The 23,712-nt window shown below is 55.0% G+C and overlaps 11 protein-coding genes across 11 annotated transcripts; 4 read left to right on the plus strand and 7 right to left on the minus strand.

Moving 5' to 3' along the window:
* Positions 1-549: 549 nt before the first annotated feature.
* On the minus strand, positions 550-1,019 carry M409DRAFT_26877 (uncharacterized protein; the record flags this gene model as incomplete). The annotated part of the gene is made up of 3 exons (XM_033808316.1): positions 550-634; positions 755-945; positions 1,014-1,019. The coding sequence occupies 3 exons, from the start codon at positions 1,017-1,019 to the stop codon at positions 550-552; spliced, it is 282 nt and encodes a 93-aa protein (XP_033663524.1).
* Positions 1,020-1,549: 530 nt separating this feature from the next.
* On the minus strand, positions 1,550-3,124 carry M409DRAFT_68943 (uncharacterized protein; the record flags this gene model as incomplete). Its single annotated transcript, XM_033818056.1, has 3 exons — positions 1,550-1,804; positions 1,859-2,629; positions 2,684-3,124. 3 exons carry the CDS (start codon positions 3,122-3,124, stop codon positions 1,550-1,552), a joined length of 1,467 nt encoding a protein of 488 aa, XP_033663525.1.
* A 767-nt stretch (positions 3,125-3,891) lies between these two features.
* On the plus strand, positions 3,892-4,242 carry M409DRAFT_58056 (uncharacterized protein; the record flags this gene model as incomplete). The annotated part of the gene is made up of 1 exon (XM_033813806.1): positions 3,892-4,242. The coding sequence occupies one exon, from the start codon at positions 3,892-3,894 to the stop codon at positions 4,240-4,242; it is 351 nt and encodes a 116-aa protein (XP_033663526.1).
* A 524-nt stretch (positions 4,243-4,766) lies between these two features.
* M409DRAFT_68944 (uncharacterized protein) lies at positions 4,767-6,961 on the plus strand (the record flags this gene model as incomplete). The annotated part of the gene is made up of 4 exons (XM_033818057.1): positions 4,767-4,918; positions 5,017-5,133; positions 5,190-6,475; positions 6,525-6,961. 4 exons carry the CDS (start codon positions 4,767-4,769, stop codon positions 6,959-6,961), a joined length of 1,992 nt encoding a protein of 663 aa, XP_033663527.1.
* A 1,011-nt stretch (positions 6,962-7,972) lies between these two features.
* On the minus strand, positions 7,973-9,041 carry M409DRAFT_26880 (uncharacterized protein; the record flags this gene model as incomplete). Its single annotated transcript, XM_033808317.1, has 2 exons — positions 7,973-8,779; positions 8,859-9,041. 2 exons carry the CDS (start codon positions 9,039-9,041, stop codon positions 7,973-7,975), a joined length of 990 nt encoding a protein of 329 aa, XP_033663528.1.
* A 1,864-nt stretch (positions 9,042-10,905) lies between these two features.
* On the minus strand, positions 10,906-11,856 carry M409DRAFT_26881 (uncharacterized protein; the record flags this gene model as incomplete). Its single annotated transcript, XM_033808318.1, has 1 exon — positions 10,906-11,856. One exon carries the CDS (start codon positions 11,854-11,856, stop codon positions 10,906-10,908), a length of 951 nt encoding a protein of 316 aa, XP_033663529.1.
* A 258-nt stretch (positions 11,857-12,114) lies between these two features.
* Positions 12,115-12,618, plus strand: M409DRAFT_68946 (uncharacterized protein; the record flags this gene model as incomplete). Its single annotated transcript, XM_033818058.1, has 2 exons — positions 12,115-12,229; positions 12,281-12,618. The coding sequence occupies 2 exons, from the start codon at positions 12,115-12,117 to the stop codon at positions 12,616-12,618; spliced, it is 453 nt and encodes a 150-aa protein (XP_033663530.1).
* Positions 12,619-13,091: 473 nt separating this feature from the next.
* M409DRAFT_26883 (uncharacterized protein) lies at positions 13,092-13,700 on the plus strand (the record flags this gene model as incomplete). The annotated part of the gene is made up of 1 exon (XM_033808319.1): positions 13,092-13,700. One exon carries the CDS (start codon positions 13,092-13,094, stop codon positions 13,698-13,700), a length of 609 nt encoding a protein of 202 aa, XP_033663531.1.
* A 677-nt stretch (positions 13,701-14,377) lies between these two features.
* Positions 14,378-15,214, minus strand: M409DRAFT_68947 (uncharacterized protein; the record flags this gene model as incomplete). Its single annotated transcript, XM_033818059.1, has 5 exons — positions 14,378-14,428; positions 14,479-14,624; positions 14,694-14,818; positions 14,901-14,941; positions 15,029-15,214. 5 exons carry the CDS (start codon positions 15,212-15,214, stop codon positions 14,378-14,380), a joined length of 549 nt encoding a protein of 182 aa, XP_033663532.1.
* A 381-nt stretch (positions 15,215-15,595) lies between these two features.
* Positions 15,596-17,627, minus strand: M409DRAFT_37384 (uncharacterized protein; the record flags this gene model as incomplete). Its single annotated transcript, XM_033810721.1, has 3 exons — positions 15,596-16,680; positions 16,936-17,084; positions 17,569-17,627. The coding sequence occupies 3 exons, from the start codon at positions 17,625-17,627 to the stop codon at positions 15,596-15,598; spliced, it is 1,293 nt and encodes a 430-aa protein (XP_033663533.1).
* Positions 17,628-19,879: 2,252 nt separating this feature from the next.
* Positions 19,880-22,834, minus strand: M409DRAFT_68949 (uncharacterized protein; the record flags this gene model as incomplete). The annotated part of the gene is made up of 3 exons (XM_033818060.1): positions 19,880-21,343; positions 21,396-22,415; positions 22,466-22,834. 3 exons carry the CDS (start codon positions 22,832-22,834, stop codon positions 19,880-19,882), a joined length of 2,853 nt encoding a protein of 950 aa, XP_033663534.1.
* Between the last annotated feature and the right edge of the window lie 878 nt (positions 22,835-23,712).

A 23,712-nucleotide genomic window follows, 5' to 3' on the forward strand; every position in this document is an offset into this window, starting at 1 on the left:
AAGTGAGTTATGGATTATGAGGTTATGATGAATCTGGGCCTGATGACTTTCTATGTTGAGGGTTCACTGCTTGTATATAGTTTTGCCGTTTTTTGATGATACCCTTCGACAGTACGTACACACGGTGTATGGAGCATGTTCCTCAAGAACCCAAATGTTTTCAAGCTCTCCTAGTGTTGCATTGCATGTGTCTGCGATGGATCGGGTTGGCTCGACTCGTGATGAAGAGCTGCATGATCACGGGAAGTTCAGCAAACGTGAAGTGAAAGCAAAAAGCCGTGTTAGGTGGCTACTGACCTATTTCTCGCACCCATTCAGTCTCCTCGCTGTCGCATCCCGTGAAGACTCCTCGAAACGCCTCGCTGGTGCCCTCGAAGCAAGAAGAAGTTGCTCTTGCCCATTGCGTCTCCGATGTCGTTTCTCGAGGCTCGCGAAATGCCGTGCAAGACTCTCAGTTGTCGTTTCTTTTCACGCGCCACGCTCCTCGTGGCTGTTTGTGGTATTCGTCGTCCTGGTCTCCTCTTCTGAGTCCTTTGCGCGCATGCGCAATCACTCCATCTTAACATCCCCATCTCCATTCGCCTCTTTCTTCCCCGCAGCGCCTTTGGCCGAGATCCAGAGGACGTTATTACACCTGCGAACACCACTCAGTTAGCACATATCCCCAAATCCCACCTCCCTCCCCTCTCATCCCCATCCCTCCCCTCCCCTTCCCCCAAAGCCCTCAAAACCCCCTCTGAAGCGCACAACTCACCTTATCAAAACCTGCCCCAACCCCCCCAAATTCTCCCCCTCCCTCCACTCCTCCGCGCCACTCAACTGCAGATTCATATACGAATCCACCGACACCAGCCGCCCAGTGTACTCCTGGCCCCATTTGATGCGGATCGTTACGTCGTTGTCGACGAGGGATTGGAGCATGGGCCGGGGGTTGAGGGGGACGAACTGTTTGAGAGATGATGTTAGTCTCGAGGGGATTTGATGGAGGGGAGGGGGATGGGATGGGGACGTACGGCCATTGTTCGTGGGTTGAGATGTTCGGTTGGAGGATGGTTGTGTTGGTGAGTGTCGTTGGTAGTGTGAGTGAGTGAGTAGGTGGTGGTTAGTTGGAGGTTTTGAGAAGCTGTCGCGCGACGTCGTTCTGGAAATTCGAGGGCGGTGAGTAAGACGCCGATTCTGCCATCACGTGAATTACATCTAAATCAAAATGTACAATCTTCTGAACAGATGAACAGTGCATGGGCTTCACAAGTTTGAGTGAGATGTTTTTGGGTACTTCTTTCGGAACAGCAACATGGATATTCGCAGCAGACATGATCTATATACTCCCCATGCAAATGCCCATCTGCAGTCCCGCATCCCACGAGCCTCTCTCGACCCGCATTCAACCCAACACCCCCATCCCGTGATCATTGGCCATCTCTCGTCATAATCGACCAGACAGCGCAAAAACAACAGCAACAAAGTCATACATCACATTCCATCCTTATCCTCACGCCGAGTCTATCACACAAACAGTAGTTTTAAGCTGAGCTCTTTCTTCGACTCTTTAAGTCTCAAACTCTTTGATGCTGTCGTTCCACTTGCCGGGGATCAATGCAAGAGGCACGATACCGGAGACGTGCATCTCCGGGCCGAAAACGTGCATGGAGAGATCCAACTCCTTGGCGACTGCTTTGATGTTCTTGAGACCTTCCTGGTAGTTGGGACCGGCACGGCGGACCCAGATCTTGACCTTGTGCTCGTTGAGAAGAGGGGCGACTTCGCGGAGGGCGCGGATGACACCCTTGAATGTGCTGGCGACCTGGAATTGAAAGTTAGCAATCAAATCGTTTTTGAAGGGGTTTTCGGGACATACGTTGGTGAAGTTGGCAATACCACCACCAATGAACAGGACCTTGCCATCTGGGTGCTGTGGTGCCCGCAGCATCAGGTCGAAGACAGTTCGTGCGTAGTGGAAGGTCTGAGTCTCGGTTGGAGCACCAGAGTATTCACCGTAGTTGGCAAGCTCTGAGGCGAACCCAGCAGAAGCAATGGCATCGGCGTACACAACGGAAGCACCACCACCAGCAACCAGTGTCCAGACACGGCCCTTGGAGTTGAGGATGGTCAGCTTGAGCGATGCACCAGTCTTGGCGTCCATCTCCGCAATGTAAGCCTCCTCTTTGCTCATCTCACGCCCGAAAGGAGCTGGGAATTCCATTGGAGGGCCAGCATCGATCTCGATCTTGCCGCCCTTGGAAGTAGGTGCGACTGGAATTCCGAGAGCAGCTGGCGCACGAGCAATAGCCCACTTGGAACCGCACTCGAACTCAGCAGTCTGGTCAATCTTGGCCGCCAGATCCAAGAAGTGCACATCCGCACCAGTGACATCCTTGTTGGGGATGACGACCAATGGGTTGATTTCGAGGTAGGTGAATTGGGAGTCGACGTAGACGGCGTACAGGCGGGAGATGAAGTCAATCAGCACTGGGTGCACGCCCTTTGGCACCTTGGAGAGGAGACCAGCGGCGATTTGTTCGTTGCTCGGGTATTGGGTCAGGTCAACTGGGATGAGGAGCTTCTCGGCCTTGGCGTCGACATCTCCAACCTCAACACCACCCTCGTGGTAGAAGAGAATCCAGTCACCCTGGGACAAATGTTAGTGTTGAAGTTTAGGGAAGATGTCGCAGCTCTTGCGTACCTCACGTGCGGAGTTGATGTTGATGTAGTATTCGGTCTCCTGAGGATGTGGGACGAAGGGCTCGACGAGGAAATTCCTGAGGGCACCCTCGACGTGTTCCACCTTCTGGATCTTGTTCGCGCGGGCTGCAATCCACTCCTTGGCCTCTGCCCATGTTGCGTTCAGCTTGAGCAGTCCCGACTTGCCTCTCCGCTTGATGAGCTGATCGGGCTTCGCGACGAATTTCGAGCCTGGGACGAGGAGGAATGGGTACTTGGCCTCGGCGGCATCGAGCACACCATTGACGTCGTCGCCCTCCTCGAAGGTGATGGTGGCGAGCTTGGCGGGCGGGTTGTGGGTGGACTGCGGTGCGAGAGGGGTGGGCTTGATGACGGGGGCGCGAGTGAGGTGGTAGTTGAGAATGGCCTTGCCATCTGCTTCGGAAATGGCCTTGGCAGACATGGTGAGGGTGTTTCAGAGGCTCTGGCTAAAAAGTTGAGTGAGCAATGGTCGAGGGAGCAGCTTTCAGCTCTGCTTGTGAAGAGTGCGTGGTGGGGAAAGTGTTGACGGCCAAAAGTGTATGGGGGGGGCTGCGGTAGCTTTCTCACCGCTTCAACAATGGCAACAAGTTGAGCTCGAGGGAGGATTCTTTGTTGACCGACTCTTCTTGCTGCGCCGCCGCTGGGAATTCTGCTGTCCTCGCCGTTGTTGGTGTGCTGTAGTGTGCGGACGGAAAATGAGGCCTCTGGCACCACGACCGTCACAAAAGTCCGAAGCAGCACGGGAGCACGGGGCAGGAGCAGATCCCTGAATTGCGGGCAGTTTTTTTGGGAGAGCGAGGGTCCAGCAGCACGACAACAAGATGAACGGCGGCGACTGACCTTAATGAATTATTGCACGCACACAGGTGTATACCGGTCGTTGGAGGAGGTGTAGCAGTGAGTGCGAGGAGGGAGTTGACGGCGACAGGAGAGGTGGTGGAGTGGATTGGAAAGTGTCAGGCCAATTCAGGGCATCACACAGGACTCGCAACGGTTCACTACTCCCGAAGAGCTGTGCGCAAATCCCAACCTGCAGCGATGAGGTCTCCCCTTGACGGCGGATGGGCCGCTATCGCCATGCTTAGCCCGCTCGCCGATCAGCCTCCTCCGATCCCAACTATCGTTCTGCCCTGCGGCGTGACACACGTTGGTGCTCCTAATGCGTGCGTCTGGATAGGTTGAACGAAGATGCGTCGGGATAGCACACGTCTCACCAAACGCCCGAGGGCGCCGGGGAGCGCCAACCTCTCCCACCCACCGTCGACACCTGCTCGCATCCCCGTACAGCCTGCAGCCGCGTGTGGAGCGCGGGCGGTGAGATTCAATGTCTGTACGTACTCAGCCTGGTGGTGGTGGACGCGAGAACGATGGAAACGCGTTCGTGCTCGTCCGCTAGCAGCATCATCCATGCGCTGCTCGCGTGCGTCGTACGATGTTTGGGGCGATTATTTCTGCTGGGTGCCGTCGCGGCGGCGGATTCGGAGATGTAGTCCTGGCGACCAACGCCCGCGCGCTGGGCCGAATCAATGGAAACGGTAAACCAGAATAAACAGGCCGGCGTGTCGATGGAGAGCCGTTGGTCAAATCTCGTCGTCGGGTGTGCGAGAGGCACTCAAAGGGTCTCCGCAATTAGAGTTGGGCGCTAGCACATCCCACCTGGAGCTTCAACGCCGCAGGCTGCTCACAATTCAGCGTCTTTCGCTTCCGAGATCACTTTTCTCATTCACCTACACCATCTCTCCGCTCGCCATACCACTCCATACACGCAGTATTGCGCTTGATCTGTAAGTCGACCATCCAGTCCACCGTCACCTCCATACCAAACGAGTCGAAGCAACGCCGCAAAAATTTGGGCCAAGACATCAGGGTTTGGAGCTCTCTCCATACTTTTGCGCCTTCAGCCCACCGACTCCTGATCATCACCGCCCACACCGACTGCACCGCTTCCCGCCTTTGTCTCGCGCCCCAGCAACAAAGCCCCTCCCTGGACTGACATACAACAATCGCAGCCTCCAAGTCCGCACACCCTCGATCCTCCACCCCGCCGCTGAAGAACAATCACAATGGCCACCACGAATGGCACCGCCAACGGCGTCAATGGCCATGACAACCTCTCCGCCAACGACAACATCCAGCGATTCGCCGCTCCCAGCAGACCTCTGAGCCCACGCCCAGAGCACCAGCTCTTCCACCCCAAGACAAGATGTTTCGTCTAGTAAGTCGCTCCCGGACACCGAACAACCCCGCCGCTGCCCCTCCATCACGCGCGAGCTGGTATGGGTGGTCATGGCAGCAATACTAACAGCATCACAGCGGCATGCAGACCAGAGCGGTGCAGGGTATGCTCGATTTCGACTTCATCTGCAAACGCAAGACCCCCTCTGTCGCGGGTATCATCTACACCTTTGGTGGCCAGTTCGTCAGCAAGATGTGAGTAGCTATCGTGCGTAACAACCGCTGCAGACTCCGACTAAGCGATCATGCAGGTACTGGGGAACTTCGGAGACGCTGCTCCCAGTCTACCAATCGGTGGAAACTGCCATGGCCAAGCACAGTGACGTCGACTGCGTCGTGAACTTTGCCTCGTCGAGATCCGTCTACAGCTCCACCATGGAGCTGATGGAGTTCCCCCAGATCAAGTCCATCGCCATCATCGCCGAGGGTGTGCCAGAGCGCCGCGCACGTGAAATTCTCCATGTCGCCAAGAAGAAGGGCATCACCATCATTGGCCCGGCCACTGTTGGTGGTATCAAGCCCGGTGCGTTCAAGATTGGTAACACTGGTGGTATGATGGACAATATCGTCGCCTCCAAGCTCTACCGCAAGGGCTCTGTAGGCTACGTCTCCAAGTCGGGTGGTATGTCCAATGAGCTAAACAACATCATTGCACAAAACACCGACGGTGTGTACGAGGGTGTTGCCATTGGTGGTGACAGATACCCCTCGACCACTTTCATTGACCACTTGCTCCGCTACCAGGCCGACCCAGACTGCAAGATCCTGCTCTTGCTCGGTGAGGTCGGTGGTGTTGAGGAGTACCGTGTGATCGAGGCTGTGAAGAATGGCACTATTACCAAGCCCATTGTTGCATGGGCCATTGGTACCGTCGCCAGCATGCTCAAGACTGAGGTGCAGTTCGGCCACGCTGGTGCCATGGCTAACTCTCAGCTCGAGACTGCCGCTGTGAAGAACAAGTCCATGCGTGATGCTGGCTTCTTCGTCCCAGACACCTTCGAGGACCTCCCCTCAACTCTCAGCTCGGTTTACAAGAAGATGATCAGCGCTGGCCACATCAAGCCAGCTGCTGAGCCAGCTGTTCCCAAGATCCCCATTGACTACTCCTGGGCTCAGGAGCTTGGTCTTATCCGTAAGCCAGCTGCCTTCATCTCCACCATTTCGGACGACCGTGGCCAGGAGCTTTTGTACGCCGGTCTCCCAATCTCGGACGTGTTCAAGGAGGATATTGGAATCGGTGGTGTCATGTCCCTGCTGTGGTTCCGCCGCAGACTGCCCCTCTACGCCAGCAAGTTCTTGGAGATGGTTCTCATGCTTACTGCCGACCACGGTCCAGCCGTGTCCGGTGCCATGAACACCATCATTACCACCCGTGCCGGCAAGGATCTTATCTCTGCGCTGGTCGCTGGTCTTCTCACCATTGGATCTCGTTTCGGTGGTGCTCTTGATGGTGCTGCCGAGGAGTTCACTCGCGCATTCGACAAGGGCCTCTCTCCTCGTGACTTCGTCGACACCATGCGTAAGGAGAACAAGCTGAGTAAGTCCTCTTCTTTCCACCATTGTTGAGTGATTCTGACGTTTTGCAGTCCCTGGTATTGGTCACCGTGTCAAGTCACGAAACAACCCCGATCTCCGAGTCTCCCTCGTCAAGGAATACTGCCAGGCCAAATTCCCCTCCACCAAGCTCCTCGACTACGCTCTCGCCGTCGAAACCGTCACGACGTCAAAGAAAGACAACCTCATTCTCAACGTTGACGGCTGCATTGCCGTCTGCTTCGTCGATCTTCTCCGCAACTCTGGTGCCTTCAGCCCCGAGGAGGCCGAGGACTACCTCAAGATGGGTGTACTCAACGGTCTTTTCGTCCTCGGTCGTTCGATCGGTCTTATTGCCCACTACCTCGACCAGAAGAGACTGCGCACTGGCCTGTACAGACATCCATGGGATGACATCACCTACCTGCTCCCAGAGCTTGGCAAGGGTGCTCCAGGCAACGAGGGCCGTGTGGAAGTCAGCGTCAAATAGATGCAAAAGAGCTATGTGTGTATTAATGAAGGTCGACTAGATCGTGCTTCGAAGGCGTCTTTTGAGAAGGGATAGGGAATCGCGGCATTGCGGGAAGAGGGATAGAAGTGGTCTCTCTGTGGCGAATGTGTATACCATGAACGGCTGCGAGGTGTCTGAACTTGGTTTTGGCAGTGCTTTTTTGATAATGCATTGAGACGTCGTAAAGATGAATGCGAATGAGCAAATATATCTCGAATCCCCTCACCATTTCTTCGAGTTTAATATGCTTCCGGTTGGGCGGGCAGACATTCGAGATTGGAGCGATCCGGATTTCAACGACATCCTTCTGCCCGCCAGACATTCATGGCACTGCTGCTGCTTCTTTCTTTATTGTTACCGCAGCCAGCCATATCCAAGCTTCGAGACATCACGTCGATGGATATGGATTAATCAATACCAAGAAAAGGATGTCGAGTGTCTGATACTCGACTCGTTCCTGGCGTTGGTCCGAGCTCGCCGGCGTCTTTTTCAACGTCACTCGTCGGTCAAAGCACGATGGAAGACGGACACTGGCCTATGGATGGATTATTGGATATTTATACAGGGCTTGGGCTGGCGGTGAGTGGAATAGTGCACACTGTCTTCTCACGCCGGCGCTGTGATATGGGGAGAGGATTTCCGGACTCGTGTTGGGTGAGGGGGGATGGACACGATTTCAGGGCGGAGAGGTAAGAGTCTTTGTCGGAGGGGATGGAGACTCATCCTCCCCATCAACCATACTCCCTCCCCTAATCACCGCCCCATCACCCCCAAACCCACCACCACAAAAGCCCTCAAACCCACCATCAACAAAGCCCTATACCTCCGCACAAACTCCCGGGGATGCCGTACATGCCTTCTATTAGGATGTCGAAGGGGCTGAAATGTCTCGCTGTTTCTTCTGATGGCGATGATGGCAACGAGTGTGGTCTACAGCAATTATCATTTCAGGGATCAAAAAGTATGGAAATATTCCCTTCTATCGACCCTTCATCCAACCCAAACCTTCGCAACCATCTGCAACCTCTCCTGCAACCAAGGATCGCTATACTCGACCGCATCATCGAACCCATGCTCCCCGGGACGCACGTCAAGCACAACCCTGGTATCCGGATACGCAGACCTCACGATATCGACGAAATAACTCGAATGCTTCACCGGAACGACAGAATCATCCTCGCCCTGAGAGACCCACACCAACGACGGCAGGCCGGCCAAACCCTTTCGAATCGTCCGCAGGGGAAACGTCTCCTCGTAATCGCCCATGAATTCGACCGCATTCCCGTAGTTCATGAGGCCCAACATGAGCGGTGTGCGTTCCAATTGCGAGCCTGTCACGATCTGTCCTGCTGCTCCGCTCTCTGTGGCCTCCAGATAGGCTGCCCGGAAAGTCTCCTCGGGAACGACGATGTCGAGGACACCTGGCAGGATGGGCTTGCCGCCATTCCCCTTGACGAAGTGCTCGTTTCCTGGATCTGTCAGCGGCCACGCGAGGATCAAAGCGCGGATTTGCGTGGGGAAGCGCAGGCCTAGATGCAGCGCACACCAGCCGCCGGCGGACTCGCCCCTGACGATGATGCGGTCGAGGTCGAGTTGGATCTTTTGGGCAGCGAGGAGGGAGGGAAGACTCGAGTGGAGCCATTCCCAGAATGAAAGCAGGTCTTCTACGATTTGGGGGGATTTGGTCTCGGGGCAGAGGCGGTAGTCGGGGGAGATGGCTATGGCGTTGTGTTCGAGGGTGTAAGCTGCCGCCCAGGGGCCGTAGGTCATGGAGGGGACGTTGCGGGCTCCGTCGACCTATGGATGTCTCAGTGTTCTTTCCTTTCTTCTTCAGGTGTGCTGATGTCTTGATATAGGACAGATCGGGGTGGCTCACCAAAGCGCCTCCATGGATCAACACGAAGAGAGGATGTTTCCGATCCTCACGACGCTGCTTCGGGATGTACGCGTCTACGTGGATAGGGATGTCTTCGACATGTTTGTACACAAACGTCTCCGTCCTGAACTTCTCATCCGTAAAGGGCGTTTCGCCGACGGGAATTAAAGGTTCTGGTGCCATTTTTATTTTTGTTTTAAACAAAAGTTCAACGATGCAATTAAGGAATGCAGTTGAAACTGCACTCGAGCCAAGGCTGCGAAACACCTTGAACACCGGCTCTGCGTGACTGAAGGCATTGTCGAGCTGATGATATATTCCAGAATCTCGCATTCGCTCGTCGTATCCGCACAAGGATCCTTTCGCAAGGCAACAAGAAGCCTATTGTAGCACTGGATGAATCGTCGCGGATCTCATTAGGAAACGGTGTTGGATGATCCTCTGCTCCGGTCATCTTCGGGTTAACGCGTTGTGTTGTACGACGCGTTGTGTTGTACGAAGTGAGATCCGTCGGTTTGCCTGTTATAGTAAGTGTATTTGAGATCAGGAAACACTCTGGCCAGCACTGGTCGTCCTTGTAATGTGACGTTTGCGAATGCTCGAGTTGTTTGAAGTTCTCGAGAGCGGCGAATTCCAAGACCCCGAAGACAACGCAAGGACGGCCAAATATCGGAAGCGCTATAGAGCACGAGTGACGCACTTGGAGAAAATTGAAACGAAAGAAGATGTGTCGACACCGAGTTTCCGCGGACTTTGCAGGGAGAGAGGAGATTTGTGCGGTTGTGGTATGTGGTGGATGAAGCACTACTTGTGCAATCTAGGAGGGAGTATTCTTTCGAGAAGCAGTGACGAAGAGATACTTGCCAAAGAATCATTGAACGATGTAAGCGCAGTTCCCGGGTGGAATTTGTGATGTCGATGCTCGAATCATATGACTCTTCAATGGCTTCTGTGACTAACTCAGTGATCGACAGATTGCAAAGTATTATATACATACATACCATTGTGCAAGAGTTCGGCCTTCACGCACACGTCCGGTGAAAAGTTTCCCTGAATTGCTGTCGCGACCATTGCATTAGTCGAAAAAATTTTGGCGGTTGATTGAGAGAGACATCCACGGCCATGGCACCAGCAAATCTCCATACGAAAGCGAGAGCCATATGCAATGCCTCTCAAACGATGAGCACATTAAGGCCCATGATATCCAGAGCAGCCGACCTTCCCCGACAACAATCCCGACCCATATCAACAACCTCACCCTCATCCCAATCCCACTCACAAACCTCAACCACACGAGAAGCCATCCTCCGCCGCCGGCGCCACCTCCCCAGCTCCACCCACCCCAAACCCGCCTGCAACACAACACGCTTCCTCATAACCACCAAATCCTCCTCCTTCGGCCAAACCGAAATCTCGCGCCACTTCCACGGCGCCCTGACCTGTCTGCACCAGATTTTGGGAGATGTGCCGTACGGACGGACGCACTGTGGTGTTGTGAGTCGGACGCCGATTCAGATGCTGCCGAGGACGGGGACGAGTGGGCGGGGGAGTATGTTGGCTTTTAAGGTTTTTAATGCGAGTGCGGAGGTGAGGGAGAGGATTGAGAGGGAGTTGAGGGAGGTGCCGGGGGTGGATGGGGTGCGTTGTGAGGATGAGGTTTGCTGGGAGGATTGGTGGGAAAAGTTTTGAGGTGGATTTGTGGCGTAGAGTGATTGAAGGCTCTTCGCTCTTTGCTGGCTCGGCCATCTCTCGTGGCTGATTTTGGCTTGATCTCGTACATACTGGGCCTGCGTGGTCTTCGCTTGGACTCGCTCGGCGACAACGTTGTGTCGATGTAAGAAGTCTGAATACTTGACGTCCTTTTTGGTCTGTCGTGTCTTCTTCGACTTCGACTGCCTCCCTGGATGAACGTGCCAAGTAGGCTGAAGCCTTGTGGAGTTGGTCGTCTCGCACATGCATCGGCTCGATCACCTCAATGTTCTGGGCCACACTGTGTCGCATGAGTGGCCAATGCCTGGACGTCCTTCCATTCGCTTCCTTCGCAGCATCATTCCGTCATCTGCACCTCCTTCGTCTTGCCTTTTCCCGCACTCGCCGCCTCCACATCTGCATCCTGAGTCTTCCCAATCTTCATCTCGGTAGCCTCCTTCACCGCCTCAGCGAGCACAGTCCTCGTCAAGACAGCAGCTTTCACTGCATTATCGATGAGCACTTCCGACTGCGAACCAGCGTCTCCCTTCATCCACATCTCCGTGACCTCATCCCTCGACTGCAGATACCCAACCACACAAGCAGCCTTAATCTCATGCTCCGACGGACACGGATCAAGCACGCCCTCACCACCCCTCTCCGCAGTCAACGCCGCAACGCCTCCAGAAACAAGATCCACACAATCAATCCCAGCATCAGCAAGCGCCGCACTCGCCACCGTAATACACCCCGCCAGAACATTCATCATCCCCCACCCGCCGGCCTTCCCTCCCTCTTGAGCGTCGCCCCACCAGCCATCTTCCTCGCCCTCCAACACCGTAATGACAACTTCGCACCCGCTCTTCGGCCACCGATCGCCGATAATCACCCCCCTCAACGCCGTCTCCAAGTGAACGCCGAGATCCCGCTCGCTCGAGTCCCGTACGTATCCTCTCCTCTGCCGTGTCGCGAAAGGCGCGAACTTGACATGCGTAGTGAGGAGGAGATTTGAACTGAACGCCGCGTTCCGCGGTAATGGCCTAGGTCCGTGGACAGTGCATGTGATTTTCAAGCTCGAAGACGAAGGAACCAGAGTTTGCTTTGGAGTAATTTGGTCTTGAGGTGCGATCTCGTAGTATGCGCTGCCGCTCGCTGATGGGACTACGCCTGTCCGGAGGAAGATCTTGCGGTGTTCGTCTGCTTTTCGTGTTCGGGTTGGTCTTTGAAGTTTTGCTTCGGGAAGTGAGGCGAAGACTGGTGGTGCTGTGCCGCCTGGAGGGGCGTTGAGACGACGTCTGTCTGCTAGCATGGCTATTTTCAGTGTTGACTGGGAGTTTTGGTGGGCTTTGGATTGGAAGGCTGTTTCATGTGAAGTCGTGTTTGATGTACGGAGGACTAGAAATGCGGATTCACTCGCGCAAAGGTCGGCCCGAGCCGCCGCCACTTGTGCTTCGGGTTCGGCGTCATTTCAGCATGCGTCTTCAGGCTACCACTTATTGCCTTCTTATTTCTACCTCTCGAAACCGCCCACAACCATTCCAAAACCAGCGACAGTACAAAACCAACCATGTGCGGTAGCGACGTCTTTCTCGGCCTCATCGCCATCCTCTTCCCACCCATCGCCGTCTGGGTAAAGCGGGGAATCTGCAGCGCCGATTCCCTCATTAACATCGCCCTATGCTGTACGCCCCCCTCTCTCAAACCACAGCACCCAGTCTGCTAACAAACACCAGGTCTCGGCTTCCTTCCCGGCCTCCTCCACGCCTGGTACATCATCGCCATAACGCCCGAACCTACCTACGAACAACTCGCGCAACAAGACGCCGAGCGCGGCACCGTCACCTACTACTACGTCCAGTCGCAACCCGCATACGCACCCCAACAGGGAGGCTCATCACAGAGGGGCTATGGAACCGTGAACAACAGCACCCCGAACTCGCAGTTCCCGGCGCAGCAGCAGGGTGTTGTCCCACAGCCCGCGCAGGCACCAAAGGCTGGCGGCTCGAGTGAGGAGGTGCCGCCATCGTATCAGCAGGCCGTGGCGGGGGACAATAAGATTCAGGGACCTTGAGTAGGACGTGCTGGAGATGTAATGGACATGGCTGTATGAAGCATGAGGCATATGGGAGCATGATATTGGTTTTGGTTTTGGGGAGTTGGAGACGGTTAAGGCGGAGTCCGCGGTGTAACTACGGGGCGGTCGTATTGCGGGATTTTGTGCAGTTGAGAGATAAGAGCCACTTCGCCAGTCTTGGATACTTTACATTTCAGTACTCTGTTCCTTCTCTCGCCCACGTTGAAGGTATGTCTACTTGACGCTGGCTGACGGATCGCTTACCGTGCATACGGCTACAGCCCTGGCAGTTTCCTTATCAGAGTCGCACAAATCGAGGCTGAACACACCTCCCCCAGAAATATCGAATCATAAGCCATATTGATAGCAACAAAAAGAATCCAATTGGAGAGCAACATTCCACACGAGAAAGCAGCAGGCTCGATTTCAAAATCCCCTCAATGCCAACGGCTCCGCTACGATCAGCCCCCATGGCAACCACCATCCATACCAACCGCCTCCTCACCCTCCCACCCGAACTCCGCAACAAAGTCTACACCCTCACTCTCATCCAACCAACCGCCATCCAAATCTCAGAACGCTCCACCGCCCCCTCAACAGCAGCCCAAGGCGCAACTCTCCACTACAACCGCCTCATCGAACCGGCCCTCCTGTTCTCATGCCGCCAGATCCGATTTGAAGCCCTCCCAATATTCTACGGCGAAAACGTCTTCTTCACAGCCCTCAAAGACGCCATCGCGCCTTGGTTGCTAGCCATCGGGCCTGCGAAGGCCGGGATGGTGAGGCACGTCTGGGGTTTTCGACCTTCGAGGTATTTCGATTATGCGTGGGCGAAGGGGTTGGCAGGGGGGATTGAGAGGGAGTTGGCGAAAGCGGGTTGTGGCTTGGGAGGTGGGGTGTTCAGGATGCCGTTCGGGTGTGAGAGGTTTCCTGGGAAGGTCTTCTGGACGAGTGGGGAGGCGGATGTGGTGTTTGTGTCTGAGGAGGGGTGTATTGGGCATGCTAGAGGGGCGTTTAGGGTGAAGGGGGGAGTGGATGGGGCGGTGGACTTCATACCTGTGAAGGCGGTTGATGGATGACTTAGGGGATGGATGGAGGGGAGATGGCGCTGCTACGTCTGGAGAGGTCAGAGTGATCACTTCAGGGGTATGATTCGGTGTCTGATTCTCAGAGGTTGTAGAGCACAGTAGTATCGGTATGCTTTCGTGTCGTTACTGGTCACATGCATTGAGCGTCTACCTCGGGCTGCATGTGCACGCGCATTGAGAGATTGGCGTTTAGTCCCTTCGTCCGTTTGTGCCAAGTCTGGACGCATGATCTTGATCGTTCTCCGAACATTCCATCGATCTCCAATTGTGTGCGGTCAACAAAAGACGAATCAATACATACGCTTTGAGCTCCCTCTTAACAGTCTTCTCCGTAACACGATCGTGGCCGTAGTCCAGAGAAGTCGTTGCAGAGCCCGCGCTGGCGACAACGGGTTGTTGTCGGCATCTTGTCTTCGGATGTCTTCTTCACGTCAGGGTCAGATACCTTCTGCAGGGCAATGAGCATATTGCTTAGCACTCACGTCGATATCTTGAGGCCATCTCATCTACCAAACCCTCCACCGTTGACGTTCCATATCTTGAGATCGATCTTGCGTGCTCCAGCACACGGATGCCTATGATCGCAATGGTCCCGGGCTCGTGGCTTTCCACTGATCATACTCTTCGATGCGGACTTCTGGCACATCAAGACGCCTTTCCACACTCATCTACCGCGCCCTCCGTCGTCGCCCTCCCTGGGCTCCATCTCGATCTCGTCGCTATCCTCGTAAGCGCCATTCCTCGCACTTGTGTCATTCAGGCTACCCACACTCGGAGGAGGAGCATCCGGCTCGTCCACATACACCGTAGGCTCACTCCCTGCCGTCCCAGCAGTCCCAACATCCTTTCCCTCCTCCCTCCTTCCGATAATCACCGACCCAGCGACGAGCATAGCGGCGCCAAGCCACCAGAGTCCTATACCCAAAACCAACCCATCAGCACACCACACTGCACGACGAAGTAAGTGGGGAGAGGTAAACATACCAGGCAAGTCCTCAGAGAATATAATAGCCCCCAACAGCGCCGTAACCACAAAATTCGCACTCGTATTAATCACGCTCACCCGAACCGTACTGCTCGCGAGCGTCAGGGCGCGCGTGAAGAGGCCCCTTCAATCGCAAATCATATTGATTAGTCTTTGTCTTGTGAACACCCTCCGCGTACGTCTCGTGGTTGTTGTTGGGTCCTCACCACATAACAGCATTAAAAGCGAGGTTCATCGCGAAGAAGAACTACCGTCACCACACATCAGCCATCAACCTCTCATCCCACTCCACCACAACAAGTCAAAGCACATAACGACATAACGAAAAACTCACACCCCGAACACCCCCCTCAACAACCACACTCGGCCCCTCCATCCCAAAGAACCGCGAAATCCCCGTCGCCCAAGTCGTGGTCAATTGCGTGGTTGTGAGTTTCGCAAAGACGCCGTTGAGCGCTGCGCAGCCGCCGGAGGCGATGGCGTAGATGAGCCATTGGGTTTTGTCGTTGGTTGCGGGCATGATTTGAGGTGGTAAAGTGAGGGTTTGGAGTGTGGGAGATTGAGGATAGGGAGAGGTGAAGTGAGAGAGCGGATGTTGATCCGAGCGCGGGATCCACATTTCTGTTCAGGAGCGTGGCCACAACGCACAACGTGAAATGTGAAGAGACTCGGGCACATGCAATTGTTGATCTCATCTCTTCACAAAGCAAGCGTCTCGAAGACGACTCTTCGCTATGGACAGTGCCATGCGGTATCAGCAGCAGTAGTAGTACAACAAGCAAACGCCTCCGCTCATGCATTTCAGTCCTTTCTCATGGGTATCCTTCTCATCAACGCCGGTTTTCAATGCCAAGCAGTCAGGAAAGTCTGCTACCAATGAAGTTCTCTCGTGCACTGATTCTCATGGCAAGTTTCCACCCAAACGCCCAAGCACCAACTCATTGACTCCCTCGCGAGCCTCGCCAACGACACCAGCAACGCCCAAGATGCTCTGCTCGAATCCGCGAAGAGTGTCTGCCAACTCTCTGACTGTATCCTCACTGCTCATTTGACCACCGCCCATGCCGTTCTTCTGCTGAGCGAGCTGCTGTGCTTGAGCGATTGCCGAGCTCTCCATGACGCGCATGTGGCTCTCGATCTCAGTGAGTGTCTTGGCGTAGTCGTTGACCGTCTTCTGAAGCTCCGTGGCCATTGGAACGAAGTAGTTGCCAATCAGGTCCATGTCGTAGCTGCTTGGATCCTCACCGGCCGGGGTCAACATTGCTTGCTGTGGACGCTGCTGAGAGCCATACATGCTGCCAAGGCCGCCCATGCCGACGCTGCCAGAGTACTGATATGGCTGTGGAAGAGTGAGGTTGGTGATGACACGGTGGCAGCGCTCAAGGTCCTTGGTATCTTTGTCGGCGTTTCTGCGCTGGGCTTCGACACCCTGGGCGTCGGAGATGAGTGCTTGCTCTGCGTCGTCCGCCTTGTTCTTGATGTACTCGACGTCGGGTGCGATCGATTCGACGTTCTCGCCATGCATGGGGTAAAAAGATTCGATTTGCTTGCAGAAGGATTCTTGCTGCTGGATCATCTTGTCGATTTTTTCGAGTTGGTCCTTTACTGGGTCGACACAGTCATCGAAACGTGTGGTGGGCTTCAAGCTGTCGGCGTCGATCTTGACCGCACCGACTGTGTTGGAAGGTGCAGCGCTCTGGCCCATGCTGAGTCGACCAAATGGTGCAGATTGGTTGAGTCGGGAGTGTTGTGCAGCGCCCAACAGTGAAGGCTGAGACTGTCCTGACGGGTTGGCGTTAGATGCGAAGGCGGTGCCAATGGTCGAGGGTTGAGCAGGCCCTCCAAACATGTTGGTTCCAGCACCCAGTGTCGACGAGTTTCCAAGACCGGAGGCTGCGCCTGCGAAGACGCTTGGCTTGGCCTGTGTACTCGTACCGCCAAAGAGACCACCGCCTGCACCGCCCTGTGTTTGTTGCGAAGCTCCGCCTCCCAGGATGCCACCCAAACCACCCGCCTGATTTGGCTGTTGTGCTCCGAACATGCGGCATACTGCACCGTTGCTCTGATTCTGTTGCTGTTGCTGGTTTGTGCCGCCGAAGAGTCCACCTCCTTGTTGTGGTTGCGACTGCTGTTGCTGGTTCGCACCGCCGAACAAGCCGCCTTGTTGTTGTTGTGGCTGTGACTGTTGTTGATTGTTTGTACCGCCGAATAGTCCGCCTTGCTGCTGTGGAGGATTGGCACCGCCAAACAAGCCGCCCTGCTGTTGAGGCTGAGACTGTTGCTGAGTGCCGCCGAAGAGACCGCTGCCTCCAGTCGTCGAGTTCGCAGGTTGGGCCGAAGAGCTGCCAAAGAGGCCGCTGCTGCCGGTTTGGTTCTGTTGCTGCTGAGAGCTGTTGTTGGTTAGCGGAGGCTCGTTGCGAAAAGCGCTTCCGTCCTGTCCAGTGGTATCTCCTTCCTCGGCTTCTCTCTTCTTGCGATTTTCCTGCGCGGCTTTGTTGAACTTTGCGAGGGCCTCGGCGGGGTCAACTCTTTGCGATGGTGCGCTGGTGGGAAAGAGTCCACCTTGGCGGCCTGCGCCGACGCTACCGACGGATTGGCCTGGACCGAAGAGACCAGCTCCTGGGACACCGGGTGAAGGCTGCGGGCTGTTCGACATGTTGTTCGAGTTTGAAAGACCGAAGCCGTTGTTCGCGATCTCGTCGGGCATAGCAGCAAACAGAGGAGGCGCGCTCAGCTCAGCATCCTCGTCGCCGCTGTACCCAGCCGAGCGGTTCATCTTGCGTAAGGGACGCATTGTCGTTGAAGCAAGGGGTTTCGTTCGTTCGAATTTCCTGGTTTTCCCTGGATGACAGTAGGGAATGTGTGCGTACTTACAAGAGAGAGTTGGTCGCGCCCGTATTGAGGGTCAGCGAGTTGGAGCGTCCAAACGCCATATTGTCGAGGTGCAGTGACAATAGGCAGTGCGGCTATTGTTGGTTGCTATTGTCGAGCGGGTCGAGGCAGCGGTTGAAGACGCGTTGTCGAGACGAGCTGCATGGATGCCTCAGGCGCGAAGAGCCCCAAAGCTTCACTCGCAGGACGTTCACATGCGAATGCCGTCCAGATTACACTAGGACATAAACGGTGAATGTTGGTCTTCATTTCAGCCAAGTGCTCATCTGAGTTCACAACTGTGAGACAATTTTACGTACGAAATCACAGTCGTTCATCATCCCACTCATCGACAGGCAACTCTACAAGATATCTGTGTTCTATCAAATACAAAGCGTCCATCAAACGAGTACTACACACCTTCAACTCCCAAAAATGTTTCTGACAATACTCCGATATACGTTCTCAACATCCCATCTCAACTGCTGAGCTCCTGCTGCCCGTGCAATCTTCACTGGCGGAGTTGGCTCCCCCTCACAGCTCCGTACCCACGGTGACTGGAAGCAGGTACTAGCGGTCGACTGCTCCTGATATTGGCACCTATGCCTTGGTAATTAAATCCACGGCCAGAATCATGACGCGGCTGGAGTGGTGTGGCCTGCGGTATCGAATCTCGTCGCAAGGGATCTCTGATACTTGCGTTGTAGTTACCGAACGTTGGCAGTGGGAAGTGTTGCCGGTGCTGTCCAGATGGAGTCTGTGCTGAGATCGTGTCTATTGTGTGTCAGTATGTCTGTTTTACAACGTGGGCGGATTCACTCACGAGAACTTCCCGTAGCGCGACCTAGTTGCGCTGACATTCCCTGGGACAAGTACTGGCTGCCAACGTTTGGTGGTCTCGAATGTCCTTGCCCGTGACCGCCGCTGCCATGACTGCCAGATCTACGTGGCCGCATGCCTGGATGTTGGGCTTGAGAACTGTGGAACTGCGTGCCAGCGTGCAGCACTTGGTCCGCATCCTGCTCAGCAGCAACCTCAATGCCACCATTGAGCAATTGTGCTTTCGCTTTGCGATACATGCCATCCATTTGCCGAAACGCCTTGTCTTTCTCCTTCCACTTCGTCTCAAAGACCTGGATCTGGTTCACCAGGTGTTGTTCGCGCGCTTGCAGATCTATAGCACATCAGCAACCGCCAGCTTCCATCAGAGCATATAACAAACCGTCAATCCTCGCCATGAGCTTATTGTTCTCCTCATCAGCCTCCCTAACCAAGTTATCCAGCTGCGCACCCAGCACGCCGTACTTATCCTTGAGGCTCCTCGCCAGGTAGTCCTGATACGTAATCTCCTGCGCCATCTGATACGACCAGAACTGCAACCCTCTCCCAGCGCATTCGATAATGATCGTCGGACTAAGGCCGCTGAGGATGCTCGTCTTGTAGTCTTCGCTGGGATTGAGGGAAGTCACGACCGCGTCGTCCGTGTTGAGGAGGTATGTGGAGCAGGCGGGGCATTTACGTTGGCCGTCTTTGGGTGCTGTGAGTTCGAGGCGGTCGGCGCAGGGCAGGCAGAATATGTGACTGGCGATGGTGAGTTCGAGATGCGATGGTATGTTTTGAAAGGACTTGCCTGCAGGTCGTGACCACGGCTTGGTTGTGCAAGGTCGCGCGACACTTCAGATCGTTGCAATGGAGGGAAGTATCCATCTCAATGGACGTTCAAGTAATGTCTTGCCGAGTGCATCAAGTGGGTGGAGTGCATGTGCTGATGATGGGGCGATGTCAGGATAAGCTTTGTGAATTGAGTAAGTGAAAGTCCACAGGGAAAGAGCGATGCCATGTGCAGAAGCAACGAAATCTCGAACAAGTGTGTCAAGGAATATACTGCTCATATTCATAGTGTTTCCATCCAGCACGGACAGACAGTAAGAGACGGACCGCCTATCCAACGAATCTGCCTAGCTACGTTCAAACTTTTCTTTTCTTCATTCCTCGCCCGCTCGTTCTTAGCAGAAAAGTGGTGTTGGGTATTAGATAGGCCGTCAAGAGAGTGACATCAAAGTTGAGAAAACTTCAACTCAAATAACAGCAAGTGCAAAGGGAGTATCTCAGTCAAAAAACGGAGCAACAAACGCGCAGCAGCATTGGAGCAGGTAGGTCGGGGATGGTGGCGGTGACGATCGGGGGACTCTGGAACTCCTTGATTTCCGACGCCTGACACCTCGCATATCCAGCTGTAAGATCAAAACATCGTGAAAATCGGCGAAACGGGGAAGCGACCGCGAGAGTTCCTCCACGAGCGTCGCTGTGGTAGTCACGCCTGCTGGGACTGGTCGTGGCGGTGCTCCAGACCGTTGGTGCTGAACTTGGTTACTGGCTCCTCCGGTACCTCCTCCAGCGTGTGACCGTGCTCGTGGTCGACGATGTGCGTAGGCACCTCTGGGATGTCCTCGTGGTTCTTGCTGTACTGGCTCTGCAGGCTGTGTCTCTGCGGCGTGGCAGCTGTGCTCTCACTACCGATGCTCATGCTGGTAGAGCTTCGATCGTGGACGAGGTCTGGAGTTGGTGGCACGACCGATGCCCTCTTAGGGTGAAGGTAAGAATCAGTGCTCTCCGTCCGGCCATCTCCAAACTCGGACTCTGACCCAGCAACGCTCTGCTGATCTTGCTCACCCTCTGCAGAGTCTGGCGTGAGATTCTTGACTGGCCTCTTCCCACGCTTCTTCCTCGACTCAGTCTTCTCCTCGTCGTCACCACCTTCACTGGCAGCACTCGAGGTGTCGGCGCGGCGTGCGAGATCGAGACCTTCGACGGCGGCGGCGCATTGCTCGGAGATGTTGCGGATAATGTACGCGATCGCATCCGTCTTGTCACGAAGGTGTCGATCTGCGACGTCAGTCATACTGAGTTCAGAAAGACGCTTGCGAGCAGCCGAAGTCTGCTGAAGGCGAGCCTCCATTGCAGAGGAGGCATCCTCACCATCCATGCGATATGACTGTCGCGTGCTTGCCCGTGATGACGTCCTCGAACCCAAGCCAAACACTCCTCGAATCGTGCCCACTTCGGATCGCTCTTTGGTGGTGTCCTTGGCTTCGGTCTCGCCATCTTCGTCGAACTCCTCTTCTGCGTCCAAGAACTCGGCGGTCTCTGGTTGGTTGTTGAGAGTCTTGACGATGTGTTCCATGTGGTGGGCTTGGCCATCAATCAAGGCACGCAAATGCAGGACAACCCGCTGGGCTTCGTCACGCTGTCTGAGAAGGGTTGCATTGGTGTGCTGCAACGCCGAGAGGTCTTTCTTGTTCCTCTTTCGTTCGCGCTCAAGCTCTTCGGCGATCTCCTGCTGAAGTACAAGCGCTTCCAAGGCATCGTCTCTCTGCTTCTCGGTGCCGGACAAGCGGACGGTAAGTCGTGCAGTGTCGTCCTTCTGCTGGTCGATGAGAGATGTAAGGCGGCGATTCTCGCGCTTGTGGCCTTCAATCTTGATCTTGAGCTCGTTGGTCTCCTTTGTAAGCTGCTCAGCAAATGCCTGGAACTTGAGGAACTGCTGCTTCCAGCTCTCCAATTCCTCGACCAAGAAGTTGTTGCGCTTGGTGACCTTGGTAAGCTCGGTATCCATGCGTCCTTTGAGGTTGATGAAGTCTTGCCACGCCTCCATGGCATCTCGAGAGTATTGATTTCGCTCTCGAACAATCTCGTTCAAGTGTCGCATTGACACCTTGGTCATGAGTGGTTTCTTTTGTGCTCCGCCAAACATGGCCTTGACACCGGTGTTCTTGCCCTGCGATCAAAGTTAGTGGTTGACATCTCGACACTATCAGCTCAATACTCACCAGTTTCTCACAGGCATGATCCATAACCTTCATGATCTCGTCTTGATTCCACCACCCAGGATCTTGCACGCTTTCAACCTCTCCGCGCATAACAATGATTCGTCCAGCTGGGATGAGTTTACCACCGCCGTAAGCCGAACGCAGGTGCTGTGGTACTCCAGTGGGAGCCACGTCACCATTGAGAGCTTGTGTCATGCGTGAGATGAGCTTCTGTCGTTGCTTCGCGCTCCATGCGCTGGGTGGACTCGAGGTCAGAACGAAGTTGCGGTCAAGGTCAACGACGAGTGCATCTTGGGGCGCGGTGAAGAGTGTTCGGCATTCGGCAGTGACACCAAGAATGTATGGGCCGGGTTCCTGGACCAATTCCTTGACATGGCGAGCGTGGACGACTGGTACGTAAAGACCGCTCCATTCATACACGCGGACCATGTAACGAACAGTCTCGGTAGCGACGGTAAGCATAGCCGGGTAGTTCGAGATGAAGATGATTCGCCGTGTTGGTGAGACTGCGGCTTCCAAAACACCAACGATGTTTGGAATTGACAGACAGCTGAACAAGGGCCACATGGCGAAGTTCTGGAATCCATTGGGCGAAGATGGGAACTGGTAGCACAGTGCGTAGTCCTTCATGTCGATGCGAACCAGGTCATTGAGGCGAGGTGCTGGGAAGCTGAGGATTCGCGATACCTCCTCAGCGTGGAAAAGGTTGGTGGCCTTGTTCCAGTGAATCCACATTCCACGCAAGTAGTCTCCCAGCAGGTTGTATAATGGATATCTCGAGAGGAACGACAGGCAGTATGGAATCCAGTAAGTCTCGCTTGGCTGGTCGTAGTAGTCGGCTTCAGTGCGCTTGCGAAGGTCGCGGATCGTCTCTGCGCGCTTCTCATCCGCGCGGGACCACACTCGCAGGGCAATGCCATACAATGTGTGCGAGGAGTCTTGTTGTAGTACAAAAGCGTGGTGGACACAGTGGGGTTGGGTGGTACCAGTGCAGATTTCGACATCGTGAGGGAAACAAGCCTGGACTATGTTAGCATCTTCAATGAAAGATATCGTGATGTCCTGCGTACCCTCATTGCAGAATGAAGTGACCTCGCAATCTCATTGTCCTGCTCAAGCCGTGGGCTGCTCCCCAGGATTTCCGGCAGCCAGAATTGTCCAACCGCACCCTTCATATGTCCAATCTTTCCCTGCATTGGCGGAGGAGCTTTCACCCATTGCGACGGTTCTCTGCCCACACCACAGACCATGTACGCGTGTGTCAATGTCTTGGGGGTGCGGGTGCCCGTCTTTGGCTGAGGCATTGCTCCTGGGACGGGCTGGGTGATGCGCGAATGCAGCGACGAAGTGCGATTGGGGATGACCAGATTGTCGTCGTCAGGGCTGACGGGGCGTCCAGACTCGCCGGAGCGCGGGCGTGAGGTGAAGGAGGGCGCCATGGTGAAGGTGGTGGTGGACTGGTGTTTTTGCTGCTAGCACACCGACGCAGAGCTTATCGCAGGCTGCACCGTCGGGTCCTTCGCCAGTGCAGTAGCTCTAGGCGTCGTTGGTATGGGCCGTGTGCCCCTAAAGTTTGCAATGGGCGCGACGTGCTGGGTGCGCGCAACGACGCTCAGCAACAATGGCTGTCAGAGGCAGCAATGGGGAGGAGGAGGCAGCATGTGCTGGAGGTGTCGGCGAGAAGCTGGCACGACGAGAAGCTGGCACAGCAGCGATGTGAGGGCCGTTGCAGCGCACGACCTCACTTTCATGCTCTGCCCCAGCTCCCGACGCCCGTGAGGACGTCGCCGAAACCTTTTGGCAGGAACGGTTAGCGCGATGATCTAGCGCTGCAGGGATATCCCTAGCAATCCTGCGCGATGCCTCCCGGGAGATTAGACTGGATATGATGATGGATGCCTCGACGAATGACTCGATATCTGGGTTGCCGTGCGGCAAACCGGGAATCGTACTCATCATATATTACTGCCAGACTATCAAATAATCTACTGATTTCTAGCAAAGCCCGTCGAGTGCGTTCTGTAACCGGCGGAACAATCCTGCAACCGTTGCGACTCATGGGTTGAATAGGGGCATGCATATCAAGTGACCAGGGTCCATATCACACTTTCATCAACCATCACCGCTTGCAGTACCGTGCAGAACGTGCCGCACCAGCGCGAATGCTACTCCTCCCCCAACACGGAGTGATGATGATCCGCTGCGCGGAGGATGCGAGGGCGTGGTTGTGCTTCTCCAACGTCCAGACACGCGCGACGACTTGGAACTTGCAGCAACGTGCTCGCCGGTGCAGCAGAGAACATCGACTTCCCGGACT

This window comes from Zasmidium cellare (genome assembly GCF_010093935.1).
Source record: "Zasmidium cellare ATCC 36951 unplaced genomic scaffold M409scaffold_34, whole genome shotgun sequence".
In the NCBI taxonomy this organism is placed as follows: domain Eukaryota; kingdom Fungi; phylum Ascomycota; class Dothideomycetes; order Mycosphaerellales; family Mycosphaerellaceae; genus Zasmidium; species Zasmidium cellare.